This window comes from Salvelinus fontinalis, chromosome 32 (genome assembly GCF_029448725.1).
Source record: "Salvelinus fontinalis isolate EN_2023a chromosome 32, ASM2944872v1, whole genome shotgun sequence".
NCBI lineage: Eukaryota > Metazoa > Chordata > Actinopteri > Salmoniformes > Salmonidae > Salvelinus > Salvelinus fontinalis.
Genome location: NC_074696.1, coordinates 37,967,717 through 37,989,047, shown reverse-complemented (window position 1 = coordinate 37,989,047; position 21,331 = coordinate 37,967,717). Strand labels below are relative to the sequence as shown.

The 21,331-nt window shown below is 43.2% G+C and overlaps 1 protein-coding gene across 6 annotated transcripts in view; it reads right to left on the bottom strand.

Moving 5' to 3' along the window:
• Nucleotides 1-21,331, bottom strand: part of LOC129831261 (glutamate receptor ionotropic, kainate 5-like) — a 76,198-nt gene that overhangs the window by 9,757 nt on the left and 45,110 nt on the right. For 3 of the 6 annotated variants that reach the window (XM_055894472.1, XM_055894478.1, XM_055894476.1), the window contains 14 exons: nucleotides 18,257-18,418; nucleotides 17,204-17,368; nucleotides 15,706-15,803; nucleotides 14,023-14,188; nucleotides 12,356-12,534; nucleotides 10,845-10,898; nucleotides 9,865-10,026; nucleotides 7,508-7,660; nucleotides 5,820-5,924; nucleotides 5,481-5,588; nucleotides 4,580-4,783; nucleotides 2,504-2,617; nucleotides 538-647; nucleotides 73-246 (listed from right to left, as the gene is read on the bottom strand). In XM_055894472.1, the coding sequence (XP_055750447.1) occupies nucleotides 73-246; nucleotides 538-647; nucleotides 2,504-2,617; nucleotides 4,580-4,783; nucleotides 5,481-5,588; nucleotides 5,820-5,924; nucleotides 7,508-7,660; nucleotides 9,865-10,026; nucleotides 10,845-10,898; nucleotides 12,356-12,534; nucleotides 14,023-14,188; nucleotides 15,706-15,803; nucleotides 17,204-17,368; nucleotides 18,257-18,365 (1,901 nt within the window). In that variant the 5' untranslated portion in view covers nucleotides 18,366-18,418. The remainder of the gene's footprint in view (nucleotides 1-72; nucleotides 247-537; nucleotides 648-2,503; nucleotides 2,618-4,579; nucleotides 4,784-5,480; nucleotides 5,589-5,819; nucleotides 5,925-7,507; nucleotides 7,661-9,864; nucleotides 10,027-10,844; nucleotides 10,899-12,355; nucleotides 12,535-14,022; nucleotides 14,189-15,705; nucleotides 15,804-17,203; nucleotides 17,369-18,256; nucleotides 18,419-21,331) is intronic. The other 3 variants (XM_055894473.1, XM_055894474.1, XM_055894475.1) reach the window with 1 other exon arrangement.

The window sequence follows — 21,331 nt, the reverse complement described above, 5'->3', positions numbered from 1 at the left end:
CTAGCCACACACGCGCACCCACACCCACACACCACCCCCAACCTCCCTCCCACACAACCCATACACACTCACCAGACCCCGGAGACGCAGCGTGTGGACAGGGCGCGGGGCATAATTTCAGAGCCCTGCTGCATGAAGCCTCCCACGGGGAACCACAGGCTGTTGCCCAGGGTGTACTGGTTCTCCAGCATGTCCTTGCGCCCCATCAGACACGGGTGAGGGTTGTACCACTCATAGGGACTCAACCTGGGAGGTGGACAGAGAGAAGCGTGGACTATTTAGTCTTCAACATGTGATTTATACATAATAGCATCATGTCAAAATGAGTGAAAAAGGATCCCCAAAATTGCATTTCATAACCTCTCTATTAGATAAGTAGATGAGGGAAAGGAGATTTGGGGCACATTAGATATAAGATGCGACTTCTGTATAACCTGGTCCCTGATCTGTTCGTGCTGCATAGCCACCAGGCTCCTCTATCTAGAGTGTATGCAGGTTGAGGTGTCCCCCAGCCCACTAGGTGGCGTAGTTAGTTACCTGGCGGCTAGGAAGAGCACACAACTGACAGCCAGGTAGGCCAGCAGCATGAAGAGCCACACGGCTGGAGAGAACGGGTCCAGGAAGGAGAAATAACCTGGCTTCCGTCCCTGATTGGAGGATGAAGACAAAGATGGTGTTAACGGAGATCAATACCAGATGGTGCAGTTCAGATTTCAAACACAAGGGGACAAAGTATTGGCATTGATTTCATTACAGACTGGGCAATGTGAGTACAGGACCATATCCACCATTGCACAATGTAGCAAAAGGTTTTGCAATAGAAGATGAAAACAAGTGTTTCTTATTGGACAAGTTCAGGTAGTCCCTCACTGTTTCAGCCCGTTTTCATTCCATTTGGTGCATAATGAATACGACTCAGGACAGCTTGAGTAATTACATTGATAATGGTTTTCCTGCATGCTCTGTAAACCCTTGGGGGATTGAATATACTCGACTACAGAGCTGGGTTTCCGTTAGCTGGTAATAGCCGGCTTTTGGCCTATAAAAAAAGCGTATAAATAAATAAAACATCGCAAAATGATCCTTTTTAGCCTATTCATTGATGGATATACCAGTCGATGGAAATGCATTTGACTGGGCATGCTTATCGGTCTATAGGTTCATTTGCATACTTTTGTGAAATGAAATTGGCTCGTGTGTACATTATATCCGTTATGCATCGTATTAATCACACGCTTGCTTATAGCAAACGTATACAGAGCCAATGAGCTGAGAATCGGTCAGGACAACGGCGAGAGCTGCTAGTTTAAATGCAACGGAAGGCAGGCTTGCTTCATCAGCGCAACACACATTTTGGAACGAACATGGGCACGTAGGCCACGTGCGCATTGCTGCGCTTATAATGTGAATAAATAATCGTTTGTCAACATTTGAAGCTAAACGTTCTGATCTGTTGCATCAGACTCATTGCTTTTTTGACGTTTATTTGTATTTTTTTTACTGGTTGTATGAATTTGGGATGTTTCGTCCCAGAGTCTGTTTGGAACAGGCTATTTCTCTCTCTGACCAACTGACAAATAGAATATATCAACTTCTAGTATGGGGGATAGTACATCTGCATAGGCTAGTGGTTTTGCTGTTCATTACTCGTGTTGTTGGCTGAGGACATCTTCAGTGTCCATCAGAATTTGGTAAGAAGGAACCGCACGTTGCATCCTCGACTTACACGTTCTGTTAAATAGGAATGACCATCATCTAAATGTGATTTCTGTCATTCTGAGCACCATGGGTGGGACGCCCTAATTAGGTTACGCACACAATGCATATGGGTCAGGTAAATTTCTCAAATTTTCGGTAAATTACAATGTTACCAGTCAAATGCCCGGTGCCACATTTTCATAAGGATACCCTGCTACAGAGTAATGTGGCTTGTTTGCTGTCCATATATGATAATTCCTTTTTGGATGAATACGGTTGGGTGACACTTCAGTTTAAGGTCTGCTTATGAACTGCTTATAATCATCAAGCTATTGTTTGAATACATGCCTATTCATTGTATTGACTTGTATATGATTACGTGTCCTCATAATAAATGATTTATATGCACTGTACTCGCCAATGTTACTAAATACATCCACAGCTGATAGACAGTTTACAACCAAGCCATTTTATAATGGTCTATAAACAGATGAAGTGTTACCCGAGGTAGTAACAACTAAGCCATATAGGGAACAATGTACAAAACGGAGCATTTTCCACTGCAGCCCTGGTCCAGCCTGAGGCTTTCTAAAACCTTCTGGTATTATCAAATCAGACCAAATGTTATACTGGGGAAATTGCATTTTCATAGCTAGAACTGACACTAAGGACATGGGAAGAGTACCAACTGCCACAGTGGAAAAGCACCAACATAGTACAGCACACATAATCTGTAGTCAATGGCAGTGCCTTACCCATAGTGATAAATCATAACTTAATGGATTTGTCTCTGTGGTCATCTTACCAAATGGACTCTGTACAGGATGCTGATGCCCAGAGACATGAAGGGTTTGGAGAAATCTATGACCTTCTCCCTCTCTGAGGTGATGGTGAACCCAGCTACCGCCAAGTCTGCTTTCTGTGGGAGAGAGGGATGGAGATGGATAGGGGGGTAGAGAGCGCGACAGAGAGACAGGAGAGATAGAGAGAGAGAGAGCAATAGAGAGAGAAAGAGAGTGAGAAGGGGGAGAGAGAGAAAGTGAGAGAAGGGAGAGAGAGAGAGCGAACGGAGAGAGAGAGCGAGAGCGAGAGAAAGGAGAGAGAGATGGAGAGAAAGAAGGGGGAGAGAGATAGAGAGAGAAAGAATGAGAAAGAAAGACAGCGAAAGGGAGGGAGAGAGAAAATACAGAGACAGATATAAGACAGAGGGGAGTCGAAGAAAGAGGAAGTGAGAGCAGAGAGATGGAGAGATACAGATGAAAAAAGGGGTCAATTGGGGTTATCGAGGAGAACTTGAAAGCAGTCTTGACATATAGGAGCCCTGCAGGGGTGAGTGTAGACTCCGTAGTGTAAGAGGAGGAGGGGAAGATTCTTCAAGAGCAAGGTAGAGAGGAAGGAGAGGGGAAGGAAACACCATAGAGGACAGAGTCATCATAGAGTGCATGGCTGATCCAACAAAAACAAGACCCCAGACACCTCTCTGTTCCTTAACTACATATTAATTGATTAATGAGGACATACTCATTAACGAGTTTCACCCACTTTCATCAGGCAGTAGCAGGAGAGAAGAGCGGGAGAGAGGGGGGTGGGTAAGTGTGTTATTCAATGAAGTGTTTAGGGAATGTTAGTTTTTGTGTGTGGTTATTGCATAACGATGCTTATTTAAAAATTAAGTGAGAGTGTGTGTGTTTTCATGGAATTTACATAACCTTGTGTGTGTGGGGGGAGGGGGGGGGGGGGGGGGGGGGGGGCTCCATTAGTGTGTGTCTCTCCGTGTGTGCCACCAAGAGTGTGTTCACTCATGTGTGTGGTGTGTGTGCGCGCGCGTGTGTGCGACAGAGACATTAGCCTCTTAAGGAGTTGGTTGGGTCACGCATGGCTCCACTACCCCACCAGCCCCACTCACACAAGGGGAAGGTAAGGTCATCACAGACGTCATCATCATTATCATTACCATTATCAGTAACAACGTTATTAGACACTATCGGGAGTCGAGATAGGGCCACACAGATAGCATCAGTAATTGCAGTTGTCGTTTTGAGTGGTGGCAACATTAGCTCAAAACGATGTTATGGCAACAGCAAGTGTGGTAAAATAATGGGTGGGTCTGTGGCGTTGTGGCCAAAATATCCCTCGCAGTCACAAACTTGAGTTGGCTCAATGTAAACAAACACATACAAACAGTATGTTGTAAAAGCTGTGACAAGGGATGCAACATTCTGGTTACTTTCCCCAAATTCCCCAGTTTTACAGAAATCCTGGTTGGAAGATTCCTGCAATTAATAAGCAAGAAATCTGAGAATCCTCTTACCAGGATTTCTGGAAAAAGGGAATTTGGGGAAAGTTCTATACCACTAAGTTCTATACCACTAACAGCTACAGGTTAGCACGACGATTAGCAGACTTAGTGGTCACCAACCACGGTACTAGAGAGCTTAGCAGGTTTTTGTTCCATCCCTGCACTAAAACCTGATTAAAGAAATCAACTAATCATCACAACTTAGATGAATTGTATCAGGTATTGTAGTGCAGAGCTGGCCAAAGCCAGACATCCCTATAGCTCTCCAAGACCAAGGATTTTATCCAGGCTTCTTGTTAGTTACCATGCCGAATATTTAAGACTTACTTTGACTGATTGAAGACCCACCCTATTGACCCACCATTACAGCCAGTCGTCTAGATGGTGTTTGTGTGTGTGTGAGAGTGAGTGAGAGAGTGAGTGAGTGAGTGAGTGAGTGAGTGAGTGAATGAGTGAGTGAGTGAGTGAGTGAGAGTGTGTGTGTCTGAGAGTGTGTGCGCACGCGTGTGTGTGTGTGTGTGTTTGTGTGTGAGAGTGTGTGCATGTGTGTGTGAGAGTGTGTGTGCGTGCGTGTGCGCTTACCCTATTGATGAGCTCTCCCACCATGCCTGTCCAGGAACCATTTGGTTCAGGCGCACCGTACAGACCGTCATCCACCAGCTTGATCCTGAAGGAGAACTTCAACATGTCCGACAGCTCTCTTAACATGTCCACACAGAAGCCCTGGTACCGGTCGTTTCCCTGCAGCTCCTGGTAGTTGGACTTATGCATCACATACGGGTTCTCCTGCAATAGCAGGAAATCAAACGGCATTTACCGAAACGTGTTGATTAAAAAAAGTATATATATATATATCTATACACTCGCTCTTGTCTTTTGTTACTAGCACTGACTTGGTTGATAGCCACTTATTAAGGAAAACATTTGATCACTATGACTGTGAGATGTGTTTGTCTCACCTAGCAATCCTCAGATGAATGCACTAACTAACTATCTCTGGAATAAGAACGTCTGCTAAGTGACTAAAATGTAAATCTATATGTAATATGGATTTTTTAAGTAAACGTCCTACCAACAGCTGCTGAATATCTCTTCATCATAATTCAAAGAAGGAACAGTGTCTTGAAGCATTTAGTAAGGGCTGAATCTTCACTTGGAATGTGTGCACACACCCTCATTTACATATATTGTAATTTCTCGCATATATAGGTCACTGGCAAAATGATTTGTCACTAAGCGGCAATAAGCGACCTATTAGACACGAATGACATTAACATCTACTTAGCACTTACTTGATCAGGTGTAAAGAACAGATATTACAAGTTACCGTACAATAAAATGATTAGTGTACCTCTGACTGACTATTTTTTCTTTTTCTTCTTGCTAAATTAAACTTCATCTTGTTTTAACCCGAAATGGCCAACAGAAAACCAACAGTTTCACATTCTACCAATGCAATTTTGCGAAACCACAATGTCTTTACCAAGATGGTGGTGACGATGAGCGTCTTGTTAGCCAACGTCTCCGACATGTTGATGTCCAGAGACGTCGAGTTCATCGCCAACGTGTTGTTAGAGTACCAGATTCCGATCTATACACGGGGATGACGAAGGAAAGAAAAGGATTGGGAGAGGGGGAGGGGGGACGAAGAGAAAGAGATAGACAATAGGGGTAAACCCGTGATCAATGTGTATGCATTCGTCAATACGTATGGTGCATCTAACTCCAGTGCTTGTCAAATCAACTCATAAATAGAGCCATTCAAACCCGACCCCACCGTGACCCAGTCACATTTGAGCCCATTACCCCTTGACCCCCTGACCTCTTTATGACCCCCATGGTGCTTCTCCAGGATCCTCAGGGTATAGTTTGTCCTCTGGCCTTTGCTGTTGAACTCCACCCTGCCGGTCAACCCATCATACTCCACCTGAGAGAAAGAGAAAGAGAGAGAAAGAGAAAGAGAGAGAAAGAGAAAGAGAGAGAAAGAGAAAGGGAGTGAGGAAGAGACACAGAGAGAGAGACAGAGACGGAGTGAGGGAGAGAGAGAGAGAGAGAGGGGGGAAACAAGAGAGTGAAAAACAAAATGTATTCTTTCAAGTAGCCAGAGAAAGAGAGTGGCAAATAGAGAGAAAAATTATGTTGGACAGAAAGAGAGGGGAGGGACAGAGAAACAGAGCGAAAGAGAGAGGGAGAGATTCAACCCAGACAAACAAACCAGGCGATAGCTAGGCTTGGCGGCGGTATATTAGATGGCTGAGAGTGGCGAGAGAGACAGAGAGATGTATGGCCAAAACAAAAGGCAAGCAGAGAGACGGAGGGTGCCGCGTGGAGAGAGAGACTCGGGATGAATTATACCCTGAAAGAGAGGTAGAATGAGAGATGCCCAAACGAGGAACAACAGAGCGGGGGAAAGAGGGGGGAGAGGAGAGGAACCACTGCCAAAGAGAGTGTACGAATGATGGAATGATGCACGGAGAGCGAGAAAACATTGTCTGAGACTGAAGAGAGATGAGTGGAGAAACAGATGGTGGAAGATACGAAGTGGCAGACTCCGATAGGAGGTGGAATGAAGGAGGATGGAGAGAAAATGTGCTGCCCAGCAGAGCACTACAATGAAGATCGGAAGAATACCATCAACACCACAACCTACAACAACCACAAAACAAGAGCAGTAGTATGCGTGACAACATACGAATGCCCCAAAGGCGACACGAAGGTTATAAGATAGTGCTTCAAGCACTAACGTTTTGCTAGGTGGAGATGTGCTATTCACTAGTCAACCTACTGGTAGAGTTGGGGACAATTCCAAACCAACTCAGTCAATTGCTCAATGATTCCGGAGTCACTTCATGAATTGCAAAGTTAAATCACTTTTATTTTATGAGCTGAAATGCCATTCATCCCGCAAAGGTACTGATTTTAAATGGATTTGCCCCACAACCCTTGTTACTTCTGTAGTGCATGACCAAAGGTAGCCATGTTTTGGCTAAGCATGGAATCTATTAGAACCTGACTGGTCTGTATTCAACAACATCACATTGTTGCCTTGGCAGGAGAACGAGTTGGCTACGTGGACAAATGCATAAATAGCTAGCCACTCTAGTTGGGACAATGTTCAGTAACAGGTGGATGTACCATGCTATGTTGCATATTTCCACTAAGCACTGGACCTATTGGGACGATGTTACATTGTTGCCTGGGCAAGACAACAATGAGTTGGCTTATATGCAGGTGGCACAATTGGCTAGTTTGGACAACATGCAGTAAAGAAAAACCACACTGGTGAACTAAAGTTTTCTGTAGTCAACAAAACTTACAACAACATTACAATGGGATAGTTGGGACAGCATTGGGACAGTGTTGAGACAGTATTGGGACAGCATCGGGACAGTATCGGGACAGTGTTGGGACAGTATTGGGACAGCATCGGGACAGTGTTGGGACAGCATCGGGACAGCATCGGGACAGTATTGGGACAGTATTGAGTAAAGAGAGAGCAGGTGTGGGTACCATGCGCAGGTAGTTCATCAGGCTGGTGCCATGCTGCCAGATCTGAGGAGTGGTGCAGCTGAGCGGCTTCACTCCAATCTCCTGACTCCGGTTGAGCTCACGCACCGCCCCCACCACCACATGCACCGCATCAAACATGAGAGCCGGCGACAGCTGTGGGAGAGAGAGAATAGTTGATACTAATGTTCTCAGAGAGAGAGAGTAAGAAAGACATAGGGAGGGGGGGAAGGAAAGAGAGACGGAGAGAGGCACAATGGCAGAAAGAGAGAGAAAGATGAGGGAGGCAGGCATAAGGATAGAGAGAAAGATGGAGAAAGAAAGACAGAAACATTGAGATAGATGTAACATTTCTCAGTCAACAAGGTAGCACTGTGGTCTGTGCCAAAGCGATGTGATTCAATCAAACCTTAAAGGGATACATTGGGATTTTGGCAATGAAGCCCTTTATCTACTTCCCCAGAGTCAGTTGAACTCGTGGATACCATCTTTATGTCTCTGTGTCCAGTATGAAGGCTGTTAGGGGTAGTTTTGTGAACCAATGCTAACTAGCATTAGCGCAATGACTGGAAGCATGTTAGTTAGCAATTGTGCTAGCGCTAGTTAGCAACCTCCATCTGACTCTGGGGAAGTAGATAAAGGGCCTCAATGCCAAAATCCCGAACTATCCCTTGAACATTAATGACATCTGGTTAGGCATCAGTCAACCGGACAGAGTGTGAATCACACAGATTGTGAGTGACAGCATGGCAATCTGTGTACCTCGACTGTCAGTTTGATTGTGTCAAAAGGAATAGTGATAAAGTCTGTGTATGAGGCTGGTGGGAGGGGCTATAGGAGAACGGGCTCATCGTAATGGCTGGATTGGCATTAATGGAACGGAGTCAAACGGGGTTTCCATATGTTTGATACCGTTCCGTTTCTCCCATTCCAGCCATTACCACCAGCCTCCTCTGCTGTGTATGACCTAGAAATGTACGAGTAAATGTGTGGCATTGCACGTACGAGTAAGTGTATGAGTGAGAATGTATGAGGGAATGTGAAATTGGATGTCATTATACTGTTATAGTATAAAATATATAATGCTAGAGCAGTATAAGTTAGTATCGAGAGTATACGGGTAGTCGTCAAAATATGTACGGGTAACACCAGGAGGGTAACTTAGCAGTAGTGAGTACACAAGAAAAATACTTGGCTGACACGATATGAGTAAGTTACTGTAGCAGTATATGAGTAAGTTTCTGTAGTAGTATATGTGTCACGCCCTGATCTGAGTTACCTGTACTTGTGCTTGTCTCCACCCCCTCCAGGTGTTGCTTATTATCCCCGGTGTAATTATCCCTGTGTTTCCTGTCTCCCTGTGCCAGTTCGTCTTGTTTGTCAAGTCAACCGACGTTTTTGTGTCTCAGCTCCTGCTTTTCCCAGTCTCTTTTCTCGCCCTCTTGGTTTTGACCCTTGCCTGTCCTGACTCTGAGCCCGCCTGCCTGACCACTCTGCCTGCCCGTGACCTCGTGCCTGCCTATCGCCTGGTACTGTTTGGACTCTGACCTGGTTTATGAACTCTCGCCTGTACCCAACATGACTTTTGCCTGCCCCTTTTGTTATAATAAATATCGGAGCTCAACCATCTGCCTCCTGTGTCTGCATTTGGGTCTCGCCTTGTGCCCTTATAATATGAGTAAGTTACTGTAGCAGTATATGAGTAAGTTACTGTAACAGTATATGAGTAAGTTACTGTAGCAGTATATGAGTAAGTTACTGTAGCAGTATATGAGTAAGTTACTGTAGCAGTATATGAGTAAGTTACTGTAGCAGTATATGAGTAAGTTACTGTAGCAGTATATGAGTAAGTTACTGTAACAGTATATGAGTAAGTTACTGTAGCAGTATATGAGTAAGTTACTGTAGCAGTATATGAGTAAGTTACTGTAGCAGTATATGAGTAAGTTACTGTAACAGTATATGAGTAAGTTACTGTAACAGTATATGAGTAAGTTACTGTAACAGTATATGAGTAAGTTACTGTAACAGTATATGAGTAAGTTACTGTAACAGTATATGAGTAAGTTACTGTAGCAGTATATGAGTTAGAGTATAAGAGTAACAGTATGTGCCAGTGTATGAGCAAAATGATTTGAGTAATAAGTATCTGAGTATTAGTAAGTAATCAGTATACAAGTGACAGTACGACTATTGAAAGAGAATATAACAGTGTTTGAAGAAGGTATGCATTACAGTGAATGTAAAAAAGGAGGGAGAGTATTACAGTATATGAAAGTATATGAGTACAGTATATGAGAAAGATTGAGTAACAGTAACAGTGTATGAGTACAGCCACATACAAGGTGTCCTGTTCTCACCGCTGGGCCGGGGTAGGGGCTGAGTTCACAGCTCTCCCTCCACGACAGGTTGAGACTCCTGATGAACTCCAGGTAGAAGGGATGGCTGCTGTTGAACATGGAGAAACCCACGATGTTGGACTGGTCATCCACCACGTCGTCCAATCGCAGCAGGGGAAAGTCCTGATTGACGTAAGAGAGAGGGAGGGGCTTGGGAGTGCACATTCTAGAGAGAGCTAGCTAAACGACACAGGTGGATAAAAAGTTTGTTTATATTTCATGTGTGTCACCCTCGCCAGTGATGTATATTATATGAAATGATTGTTCGATAGTGACGTATGAGATAACAGTGTGGAATAGGGGTAGAAGAGGGTAAGTAAGTAAATTTTTCTTATTTTTAAACTTTTGAAATATTTTTGAAATGCGGCTCTGAAAAAGATCATTGCAGTTGGACCGCAGTGGTAACAGTGTACCACAGCATCTCACAATAGCAGAGTGATACTTTATACTGTAAGGCCACAGTGTATCAGTACGATATATCGGACCGTGGTACAATACAAGGACAGCGTTTTGGTACCGCGAGGCAGGACAGGGAGCCAGGTCCAGACAATAGAGTGGCATGCCATTCAGCCACTGTATGAAAATGAAAGGGTGATGATTTAGAGATTTCTGGCCCCTCTCCAAAGTTTCGGGGAACTGCCGTTTTGCCCTTAGGGGTGTGAGGCGCACGCCCTTGTAAGTACCACGGTAAAAATGTCCTGCACTGTAGACGGGACGGGATATGATGTCGGAAATATTATTAGCTATGTAAGTCACCTCGCGCAAGGGCATGCGCCGGGCAGGGAAATAATGATGACAAACTGCGCACTCCCATCATGCATTTCAGATGAGATCCGCCGTGATAGCCATCCATAGGCCGGGCGGCCAGGGCATGAGCAGAGAGGGTAGTGGGTAGGGTACGGAGAGGGAGGGGAGGAGGATTTTGATTGGTATGCTCTTACCATGGTGGTGAGGATGTACTTGTAAAATGCTGACGTCATCCCCAGCTCCGATGCCTGAGGGGTGGAAAAGGAGAGAGGGGGTCATTGGTAACAGTGCTAAACTGTACTGCATTGTGGGTGATGCAACAACTTGATCATATGGCATTCAGATAACAAATTGGTTCGCTTTATACACATCAGCCGGTGTATAACATGTACAACTGTGACCTCTCTGCTATTGAGACATAATGTAAAGCTAACAGCGCATATCTGCTATTTTGACGTGCATTTACATAGCTTACATGAAGACTACTTGTAGCATTTACATAGCTTACATGAAGACTACTTGTAGCATTTACATAGCTTACATGAAGACTACTTGTAGCATTTACATAGCTTACATGAAGACTACTTGTAGCATTTACATAGCTTACATGAAGACTACTTGTAGCATTTACATAGCTTACATGAAGACTACTTGTAGCATTTACATAGCTTACATGAAGACTACTTGTAGCATTTACATAGCTTACATGAAGACTACTTGTAGCATTTACATAGCTTACATGAAGACTACTTGTAGCATTTACATAGCTTACATGAAGATTACTTGTAGCATTTACATAACTTACATGAAGACTACTTGTAGCATTTACATAGCTTACAGTAGTTGTGCCACTGGTAGTGCCACTAATAGAATACAGAACAGAATAATACATCATTTAAAAGCATGCATACATAATGCGCCTTCTGGCTGCAATACAGAGTAGAATACATGGCACTATGTGTTATACTGCAGAGAATGACGTTGAGCTGGGCAAGGTAAACCTACATAAAGATTTCATAGCACATTAATAATTCACACAGATTCATAAGTAGATATGTACGCTTACAAATGTGTTATATATGAGTTATACATGTGTTTTATATATATATATATATATATATATATATATATATGAGTTATACATGTGTTATAAATATATATATATATATATGAGTTATACATGTGTTTTATATATATATATATGAGTTATACATGTGTTATATATATATATATCAGTTATACATGTGTTTTATATATATATATATATGAGTTATACATGTGTTATATATATATATATATATATATGAGTTATACATGTGTTTTATATATATATGATTTATACATGTGTTATATATATATATATATGAGTTATACATGTGTTTTATATATATATATGAGTTATACATGTGTTTTATATATATATATATATATATGAGTTATACATGTGTTATGACGTCCTTATGTAGATCGAGGTAGCCTTCAAATAAAGTTTTTTTTTTTTAAGGACTTTAAATAATAATATATAAGAATAATACATGCCATTTAGCAGGCCCTTTATCCAAAGCAACTTAGTCATATGGCATACATTTTACGTACGGGCGGCCCTGAGAATCAAACCCACTATGCCTCGCTCTACCACCTGAGCTACAGATGACCACACTGTTGTCAGTTGTCTTTGTAACTGTAGCCCGGTGAGTGTCCTGACCTTCTGGAGGATGAGGTAGGAGATGGAGGCATTGGCGTCGATGATGATAGTGGCGACTTTGTCGTCTCTGATCTCCTTCAGCAAGGGGGTGGGGTCCAGGCTTTCGTCTAGCATCCTGACGGACAACGTTTCCCGGGAGATCAGGAAGCGTCGCACCAGCTCCTCCAATCGCAGCAGGCCTAAAGGGTGGAGTCAGGGGGCGTCAAAATTAGAGGCTGGGAATGTGTTGATGAACCGCAAATGTTGTGATACCTCAACCAAACATTTCAGAGAACTACAGCACTGTATTGCTGTTTCAAAACTCATTTTGATGACTGCTACCATTATGATTACTTATATTTTGCCCTATTTCTCTGTCCCCCTCCCCCTTTATATTATACCGCGTAGTAACTCTAAAACTACTTTGGTAAATATATCAGAATTTAACAGGTAATCAGATGGTAACTAAATGCCTAGAGGATGCTGTTAACGTTCACATTCTCTGTAAACCACTATGTTAAATCTGATATTTTGGTGAGGTGTGTAACAAAGGAGGGTTTTTGAATATTTTAAGTTGTTTCACTTTTTTCTTAAATGAATGACAAGTACACCTTTGCTTCCTGCCTGTTTTTATAACATTCCGTGATCACTGAGTAAACGTATCCAGGACTAGTAAAATCACATGCATGACCTTGATAATTGAAACAATAAACTCTCCATAGGGTGGCTGTAATTTAACGGAACCGTGAACAGGGAAACCAATACATTGGCAATGTAGCTGACTGTAAAAACAATTTTAAACAGAAGAGAGAAGAAGAAAAAAATATATATTTTACGAGGGCACATTACACAGACCGCATACCAGTCCAACCAAGTGGAAAACAGTGGGGTCGATAAAGAGAGAGGGCGGTGCGGCCTGTAGAAAGATGCATTCAGTGTATGATCACACCTGACCTTGGCCCCAGACCTGAGCAGTCAAGTGGAGAGGCAGCTCATAAGTGGAAAGCATAATCCAATCTAGAGGGGAACTGGGCTAATCCACCGCGTGGACCGGCCCGGCGGCTGCACTCTGTGTGCAGGGGGACCCGAGGATACACTCTGCTGAAGTTTCAGGGGCATCGGCTGTACGTTGACAAGCCTAAAGCGTCAAAACATATACACAGTACATAAACCTCAACGGGTAGCTATGTACTGCTATAACCTTCTTGGCTAAATGAAGGATTACGTGAGCAGACACCTTGAAGAAAACCCTGCACTCACGCTCAACCTTTGCGTAGATCAAACTGTAACCGTGGAGAGTTTGTGTATGGAAATACGGAGGTAAAGGAAATACAGGAGGACATGAATGCAGTCGAGCTCAACACCCACGCTCTGCCTTGGCATAAATGAGAATGTACACTCTTCGAAAAAAGGGTTCCAAAAGGGTTCTTTCGGCTGTTCCCATAGGATAACCCTTTTTGGTTCCAGGTAGAACCCTTTTTAGTTCCAGGTAGAATCCTCTGTGGAAAGGGTTCTACTTGGAACCAAAAAGGGTTCTCCTATGGGGACAGCCCGAAGAACCCGTTTAGGTTCTAGATAGCACCTTTTTTCTAAGAGCGACATAGGGAAGAATTGTAGTACAGAAATATACCTGTAGGGAAGTATAGGAGCATGCATGTAGCATCAGACACCCTTAGGTGTACACTCACACTCTGCCTTGGCGCAGATGAGGCTGGCGGTGGGGTAGCTGAAGGAGCGGAGGATGGCCCCTATAGCCAGACTCAGGTCCTCGTTGCTGGGGTAGAGGCTGACCGAGGCGAAGCGGAGGTATGGGAGTTTAGGCGTCTCCTCCGGGCCTATCTTCACATGAGGAATCTGAGACAGCAGGCAACATAAGGCATTACAAATGCTCTTTTAGGCATTATGAATTGGTCATGGAAGTGCTCATCATTTTTTATGTGTGTGTGTTATAAAGGATTATTATTATCATACATAATATATTATAATATATTATAATTAGCAAAAGAGTAAAGGAAGGGCGATAACAGGCCGGGTGGTATATTAAAGGCCCAGTGCAGTCAAAATTATGTTTTTCCTGTGTTTTGTATAATTTTGTACACCAGCTGATGAAACTAACACCGTAAAAGTGTGAAAACATTTGATCAGTGTTATTTCCTGATAGTTGCTGGTTGAAAATACAATCTACACAGGACCTTCTAATCAGCAGGTTTTGCATGGGTGGAGTATAGGCTTGCCTGGTGACAGTATACATTCATATAGCAAAGAGAGTTTCAAACCTCTGACAATAACAGCTACTTTTCCTATTACATAACCCTTCCCCTCCCCATTCAGACCACTCCCAGACAGTCCTAGCAATTCTTGCTTGAGAAAATGTTTTTTGTTAAAAATCAATTTTTGGTTCTTTTTGACTATTTTAATGGAAAACTATTACAGTAAGGTAGTTAATTGTTACCCAGAAACGATTTGATATTCAAATAAAAACAGCTACATTGGGCCTTTAAGCATTCAAGCTTTTACCCGGGACAGTATTATCATGCTCTGTCCATCACATTTACATTTTCAACCCAATTGAAGGGCAACAAAACAAAATGTGTTTTTATACTGGTTTATACTCCAAGGCAAACAGTTGAAGTTTTTCACATTTGCATTTTCTCCCTAGGGTGAGATTTTAAACCCTGTTTGACTCAACCTGGCTAAGGGCTAGGTCTGAAATGCTTCACCCCTGGGATGAAATACTGTTCACCCCGTACTGAAATAAAGTCTAATGTGAAAATGCCTACAGAGATTTACAATGGCGGATGATTGACAGCATCCGTATTATATTATTATAATCAGTCCTGTTGCAGATTCAGACGACGAAGAGATGTATAGAGATCGTAATCTAACCATGGAATGCGATTGTGGTTCATTATCGTAGCTAGTGAAAGAAGGAGTATTAACCAGGTCAATTCTCTGCATGACCGAAGTGTGACCATGCAGGTTCAAACTGAATGAACCACAGTTAACTCATTACAGAGTTCACTGAATTATGACCGAGGGAGAGAGATCAGAGAGGACATTTCCTCGAGCGACGATGGCTGTGTTCCAACATGAACTGTTTCCACGTCTCCTCTCCCTCACATGCACTGACCTGAAAGGACTTAGAATATATGCCATTCAGCAGAGGCTTTTATCCAAAGCAATGCATACATTTTCATATTGGTGACCCCAGCAGGATTGTTATAAACAAAATGACCGAAACCTATCCAGTCCTTTCAATGATCGGTAATCATCCAGTAAGCAGACAAGTAGTGGAGTAGTGGTTTATGGGAGTATGGGGATACAGTAGGAGTAGCAGTGTGAAGGTGGTTTAGAGGTCATAGCTAGCTCACCTCCTTCTCCCCACAGATGTGACTGACAGTTGAGCCTGAGGCGGGACTGGACGCGGGGCCAATCACAGAGACCACCCCCTTCGGCAATATCTGACACACTGGAGAGAGAGGGGGGAGATAGAGAGGAAAGAGAGACAGGAGAGAGAGAGAGAGAAGGAGAGAGTAGGAGCGAGAGAAAGAGAGAGCGAGATGGTGTGGGATATATATGGTGAGAGAAAGAAAAGGGTAAACAAGAGAGAGAGACAGACAGGAAGGAGGGAGAGAGAGATGGGGGAATTAGTAAAGAGGGAGAATTTTCCAGCAAGATGGAAGAGTCAACGTCTTGGATGAGGTCCAGTTCTGTCTGTGTCCTGTTCTTGGATGATATATCAAATTAAGAGTCAATGCCAGACACTTTTGATTAATTGAAGCCATAACAGCAATCTGAGTCCACGCTCTGTCTAGTGGAGATTAGTGTTCTAATTCTGTCCAGAAAAACCTGTGCGGCTCTTCTAGATCCGAGACAGATAAGCAATGTGTGTGTGTGTGTATGCACGTTCATGCTTGCAGATCACTCACTACTTAAAGAGCAACTGTTAAGACCGACTGCCATAGCCCCTTTCCTGCAGTCAAATGAGCTTGTGGCCTCATGGGTGGAATGTTAATCTTTTTCATAATTAATAAACATTGTAAAAAAAAAAAAAAAAAATCCAGTGTTTCTATGTCAAACAGTTTTGTTATATTTCAGTCTTCTGTGATGTATATAAAGTGCAATATTGGGATGCAAACGCAAAATGGAATACATTTCAACTGTATATCTGACATGGTACAGGTGTCTTCGTAAGCCCTTAACAACGTATGTGAAGTGTATACTTTTGTTTCAATGTAGATTTGTTTAATTAAGACTACCAAGAAACACTCTGTGACCCTGATTTAGCCCACTGCAGTAAAAGCATATTGCCTCCCTTTGTGATGGTGAGAGTACAAAAAGCTATCCCTTCTGAAAAATTTATGATCTCGCATACACACTTAGCTCGATCGAGTCGTCCTTTTCCGAGACAATAACTTCTGTCAGTGGTACACTGCACTGTGTAGGTGTATGTGGGTGTAACTCGTTTGATGAGTGTGTTAGTTCCTCTGAGATAATGCCTAGTCTTTAGCTCAGAGGGCTGACACAGTCTTGTGTCACTCAGAAGACCTGGGTTTCAAACCCAGTCCATCAAATTTGTATGAGCGTCTATCCAGGAATATCCCATTGGGCACAGAAGTCTATTCAACTTCTATTCCACGTTGGTTCAACGCAATTTCGTTGACATGACTTGGAAACCACGTTGATTCAACCAGTGTGTGCCCAGCGGGATTTGTAGCATTTGTAGCATTCACATTAGCTTAGCGGGCTAACACATTCTTGCGGTACACATTACTCGACCTGGGTTTGAAACCCGTCGGTCACATTTGTGTGAATAAAATGTCTATCCAGCTCTATTTGACAATACTGGTTCGTACTGATCCTACTTACTGGTATCGGTGGTCTCGTACTGGGAGTCCTTCTGCAGCTCGAAGATGTCCACCTCCACCCTGGCTCTGGACGGGCCCTCAAACACACTGTTGATATTCTCCCTGGCCAGAGCCAGCGCCAGCCTCTCCCCTCGACCACACACCGACTGGTCGTCCAAAATAGCCGCTGGGGGATAAATAGAACGATAGAAGGACAGACGAGAAGATAAAGGAGCATGAGAAAACAGACCCGGGGACGGATGGATTCAAATCCACTGTTGTGTTTTGTCCTTCCTTTCAAAACAAGTCTATCTGATCTATGTTCCAATAAGGCTGGCCTTTTGACTAACATTCAACCCATCTGTGAAATGGACACCGGGGGTGCGTCACAGAGAATCACACAGACTAGAGACATTTTCAAGGAAAGATTATTCAGGGAGAAAATTGGACGACCTGTCACCTGACATTTAGGATGATCACATCGGTGAAGTCAGCAAAATGTACATATGCAAATGGTTTAACCAATTAGTTGAGGAACCCATTGACAGAGCCAATTATCGCGTCATCTTTATGGTAACGACTCTTGTTTACATTACAATTACAGAGGAATGATGCATTCTCTGATCCAAGCCTTATCTTCCTGATCTTCAATTAGCCTACAGTATCCATGGAGACATTTAGAGACTATTGTACTGTAAAATGTACTGTACTGCAGGTTACTGTGCTGTATTGTTTTGTGTACTCTCATGGTACATATGGTGAACTAAAACCCCATTCATCAAACCGGCAAGACATATGATTTTTTTTTAAAGTGGGTAAAGACAATGAGGAGTATTTGTTCTTGTCAGCCATAACAGTGGGATCCCCATCTCACCCATTCGGCCGTCACTAGTTACCACAGCCACAAAGTAATAAACCGTGCTTATTTTTAACAATTTATCTTCTTAAAATGTGATTTTAAACCTAACCCTAACCACACTGCTAACCGTATGCCTAACCATAACCTTAGTTTTCTTACATTTTTACGATATAGACAATTTTGACTCTGTGGTTGTGGTAACTAGTGGAAACCCACCCATTCTGACGGAGGAGAGGGCGGGAGCCTGGGTGAGAGAGAGCGGGGCCATGGTCAGCAACAGGAAGAGGAAGTAAATCGACAGCAGCAGCGCTGGCAGAGCCGGCATCTTCCACTGCTCCTCATGGAGAATGGTCTTCTGGCTGCCTGGTCCACCACCTGCTGGACGGGATGACTCATTAAAACACACATAATATACAACTACATGACATAATAAACAGCTAAATTACATAATACCCACCTGACTAGGGGAGAATCTCAATTGCATACTCCTTGCGTCCTCTCTCCTCGCCTTAGTCTTAAAACCCATTGGATGAGAAAGCCAGAGGTCCCTCCCCTCTGACCTTCTCCTCCAATGGATTTTAAGGAGGTGAGGAGAGAGTACGCAATTGAGATTATTCATGTATTTCAGAGGTAAGGAGGCAGCACACATTCACATAGTTCACACTCACATCGAAACTCACATGGCTACCAGAATTAGTCACTCAAGGAAAACTTCTAGAGCACAAAGTGACTAAATAGGGGAAGCAATGAGAGAGCGATAGAGAGAGAGAGAGAGAGAGATGGAGAGATAAAAAATGGAAAGAGAGAGAGAGAGCTTCAGGTATAGAAAATAATGTAATTGGCTGAGGAGGCATGACAAAATGAGTCAAAATCTTCAAAGTAGATTAAAGCTACAGTAGTGAGATTTAGGGAGGGCCGGTATAACTGAACACAGGAAGTCGCCATGGGGTAAAACAAATCGAATATAGTTCCTTCACATCCCATAACTTTCTCTGTACTCTGGACAGTCAGTTATTTTGTCAACTGTCTGATTTGTTACCCCTGCTAAATGTTTATCTTTCCTGCCAATGACAAATGTAATTTAAATGGAAAGAGTTGAGTAGGACAGGCTGACAAGGCAAGAGACTGAGGAGTGCAAGACAGTGCGAGATGAGCGGTAAAAGATAAAGAAGAAGAATTGAGTTGATATTATAGAAAGAGAGAGAGAGAGACAGACAGAGCGAGCATGAGAGAGCTGTACTGAGTGACAGAAAATTTAGTAGGAAGAGACACGGTGCAGACTGTAGGAGCAAATGGGAAATGGAGCCTGGTAGAAATAAACAAAATAATGATCCTAATTAATTAGGAGCTTCCAGTAGGCTGTAAGCGGTGTCATGTAGCAAGCCTGCTGTTACAAAACACTGCACCTCTGGGTGCATTAGCTTAAAGAGCCAATCTGCGAATACTACATACATTCTTTCAACTTTTAAATGAATTATAAACTCAGCAAATAAAGAAACATCCCTTTTTCAGGACCCTGTCTTTCAAAGACAATTAGTAAAAATCCAAATAACTTCACAGATCTTAATTGTAAAGGGTTTAAACACCGTTTCCCATGCTTGTTCAATGAACCATAAACAATTCATGAACATGCACCTGTGGAACGGTCATTAAGACACTAACAGCTTTACAGACGGTAGGCAATTAAGGTCACAGTTATGAAACTTAGGACACTAAAAACACCAAAAGAAAGATGCCCATGGTCCCTGCTCATCTGCGTGAACGTGCCTTAGGCATGAGGCAAGAAGGCATGAGGACTGTAGATGTGGCCAGGGCAATACATTGCAATTACGTGGCAGACCACGTGTAACAACGCCTGCACAGGATCGGTACATCCGAACATCACACCTGCGGGACAGGTACAGGATGGCAACAACAACTGCCCGAGTTACACCAGGAACGCACAATCCCTCCATCAGTGCTCAGACTGTCTGCAATAGGCTGAGAGAGGCTGGACTGAGGGCTTGTAGGCCTGTTGTAAGGCAGGTCCTCACCAGACATCACAGGCAACAACGTCGCCTATGGGCACAAACCCACCGTCGCTGGACCACACAGGACTGGCAATAAGTGCTCTTCACTGACGAGTCGCGGTTTTGTCTAACCAGGGGTGATGGTCGGATTCATGTTTATCGTTGAAGGAATGAGCGTTACACCAAGGCCTGTACTCTGGAGCAGGATCGATTTGTAGGGTCCGTCATGGTCTGGGGCGGTGTGTCACAGTATCATTGGACCGAGCTTGTTGTCATTCCAGGCAATCTCAATGCTGTGCGTTACAGGGAAGACATCCTCCTCCTCCCTCATGTGGTACCCTTCCTCCAGGCTCATCCTGACATGACCCTCCAGCATGACAATGCCACCAGCCATACTGCTCGTTCTGTGCGTGATTTCCTGCAAGACAGGAATGTCAGTGTTCTGCCATGGCCAGTGAAGAGCCTGGATCTCAATCCCGTTGAGCACGTCTGGGACCTGTTGGATCGGAGGGTGAGGGCTAGGGCCATTCCCCCCAGAAATATCCGGGAACTTGCAGGTGCCTTGGTGGAAGAGTGGGGTAACATCTCACAGCAAGAACTGGAAAATCTGGTGCATTCCACGAGGAGGAGATGCACTGCAGTACTTAATGCAGCTGGTGGCCACACAAAAGTAACAGATACTGACTGTTACCTTTGATTTTGACCCCCCCTTTATTCAGGGACACATTATTACATTTCTATTAGTCACATGTCTGTGGAAATTGTTCAATTTATGTCTCAGTTTTTGAATCTTATTATGTTCATACAAATATTTACACATGTTAAGTTTGCTAAAAATAAACGTAGTTGACAGTGAGGACGTTTCTTTTTTTGCTGAGTTTACATATGCGCACATTGATTCTTAAAGAATATACTTTCTAAAATCCTCATGAGCTTAGTTCAACTGTTGTACCCCATCAGAACCCAAAATATATGCTTGTTTGACAGAACATGAGGAAAACTATGATGTTGATCTCATCGATGGTGAGTACTTACATCCATAGCTCTGTCTATGAATTTGAGAGTGGTTACATTTCTCCAGACACGTCCCTCAGCTGTTTACCAAAAACAGATGTGGGTTTTTTCTTTGTTATTGTTTGAACTTCAGATTGCCCAAGAGGGGATTACAAACAATAGTTATTTTCCTTCAAATAAAATGGTAAATATCAACATGGAGTTTTCTTATCCTTATTAAATCTTATCTGATAGCTTTTTACCGTGTTAAACAATATGGTCCTGATAA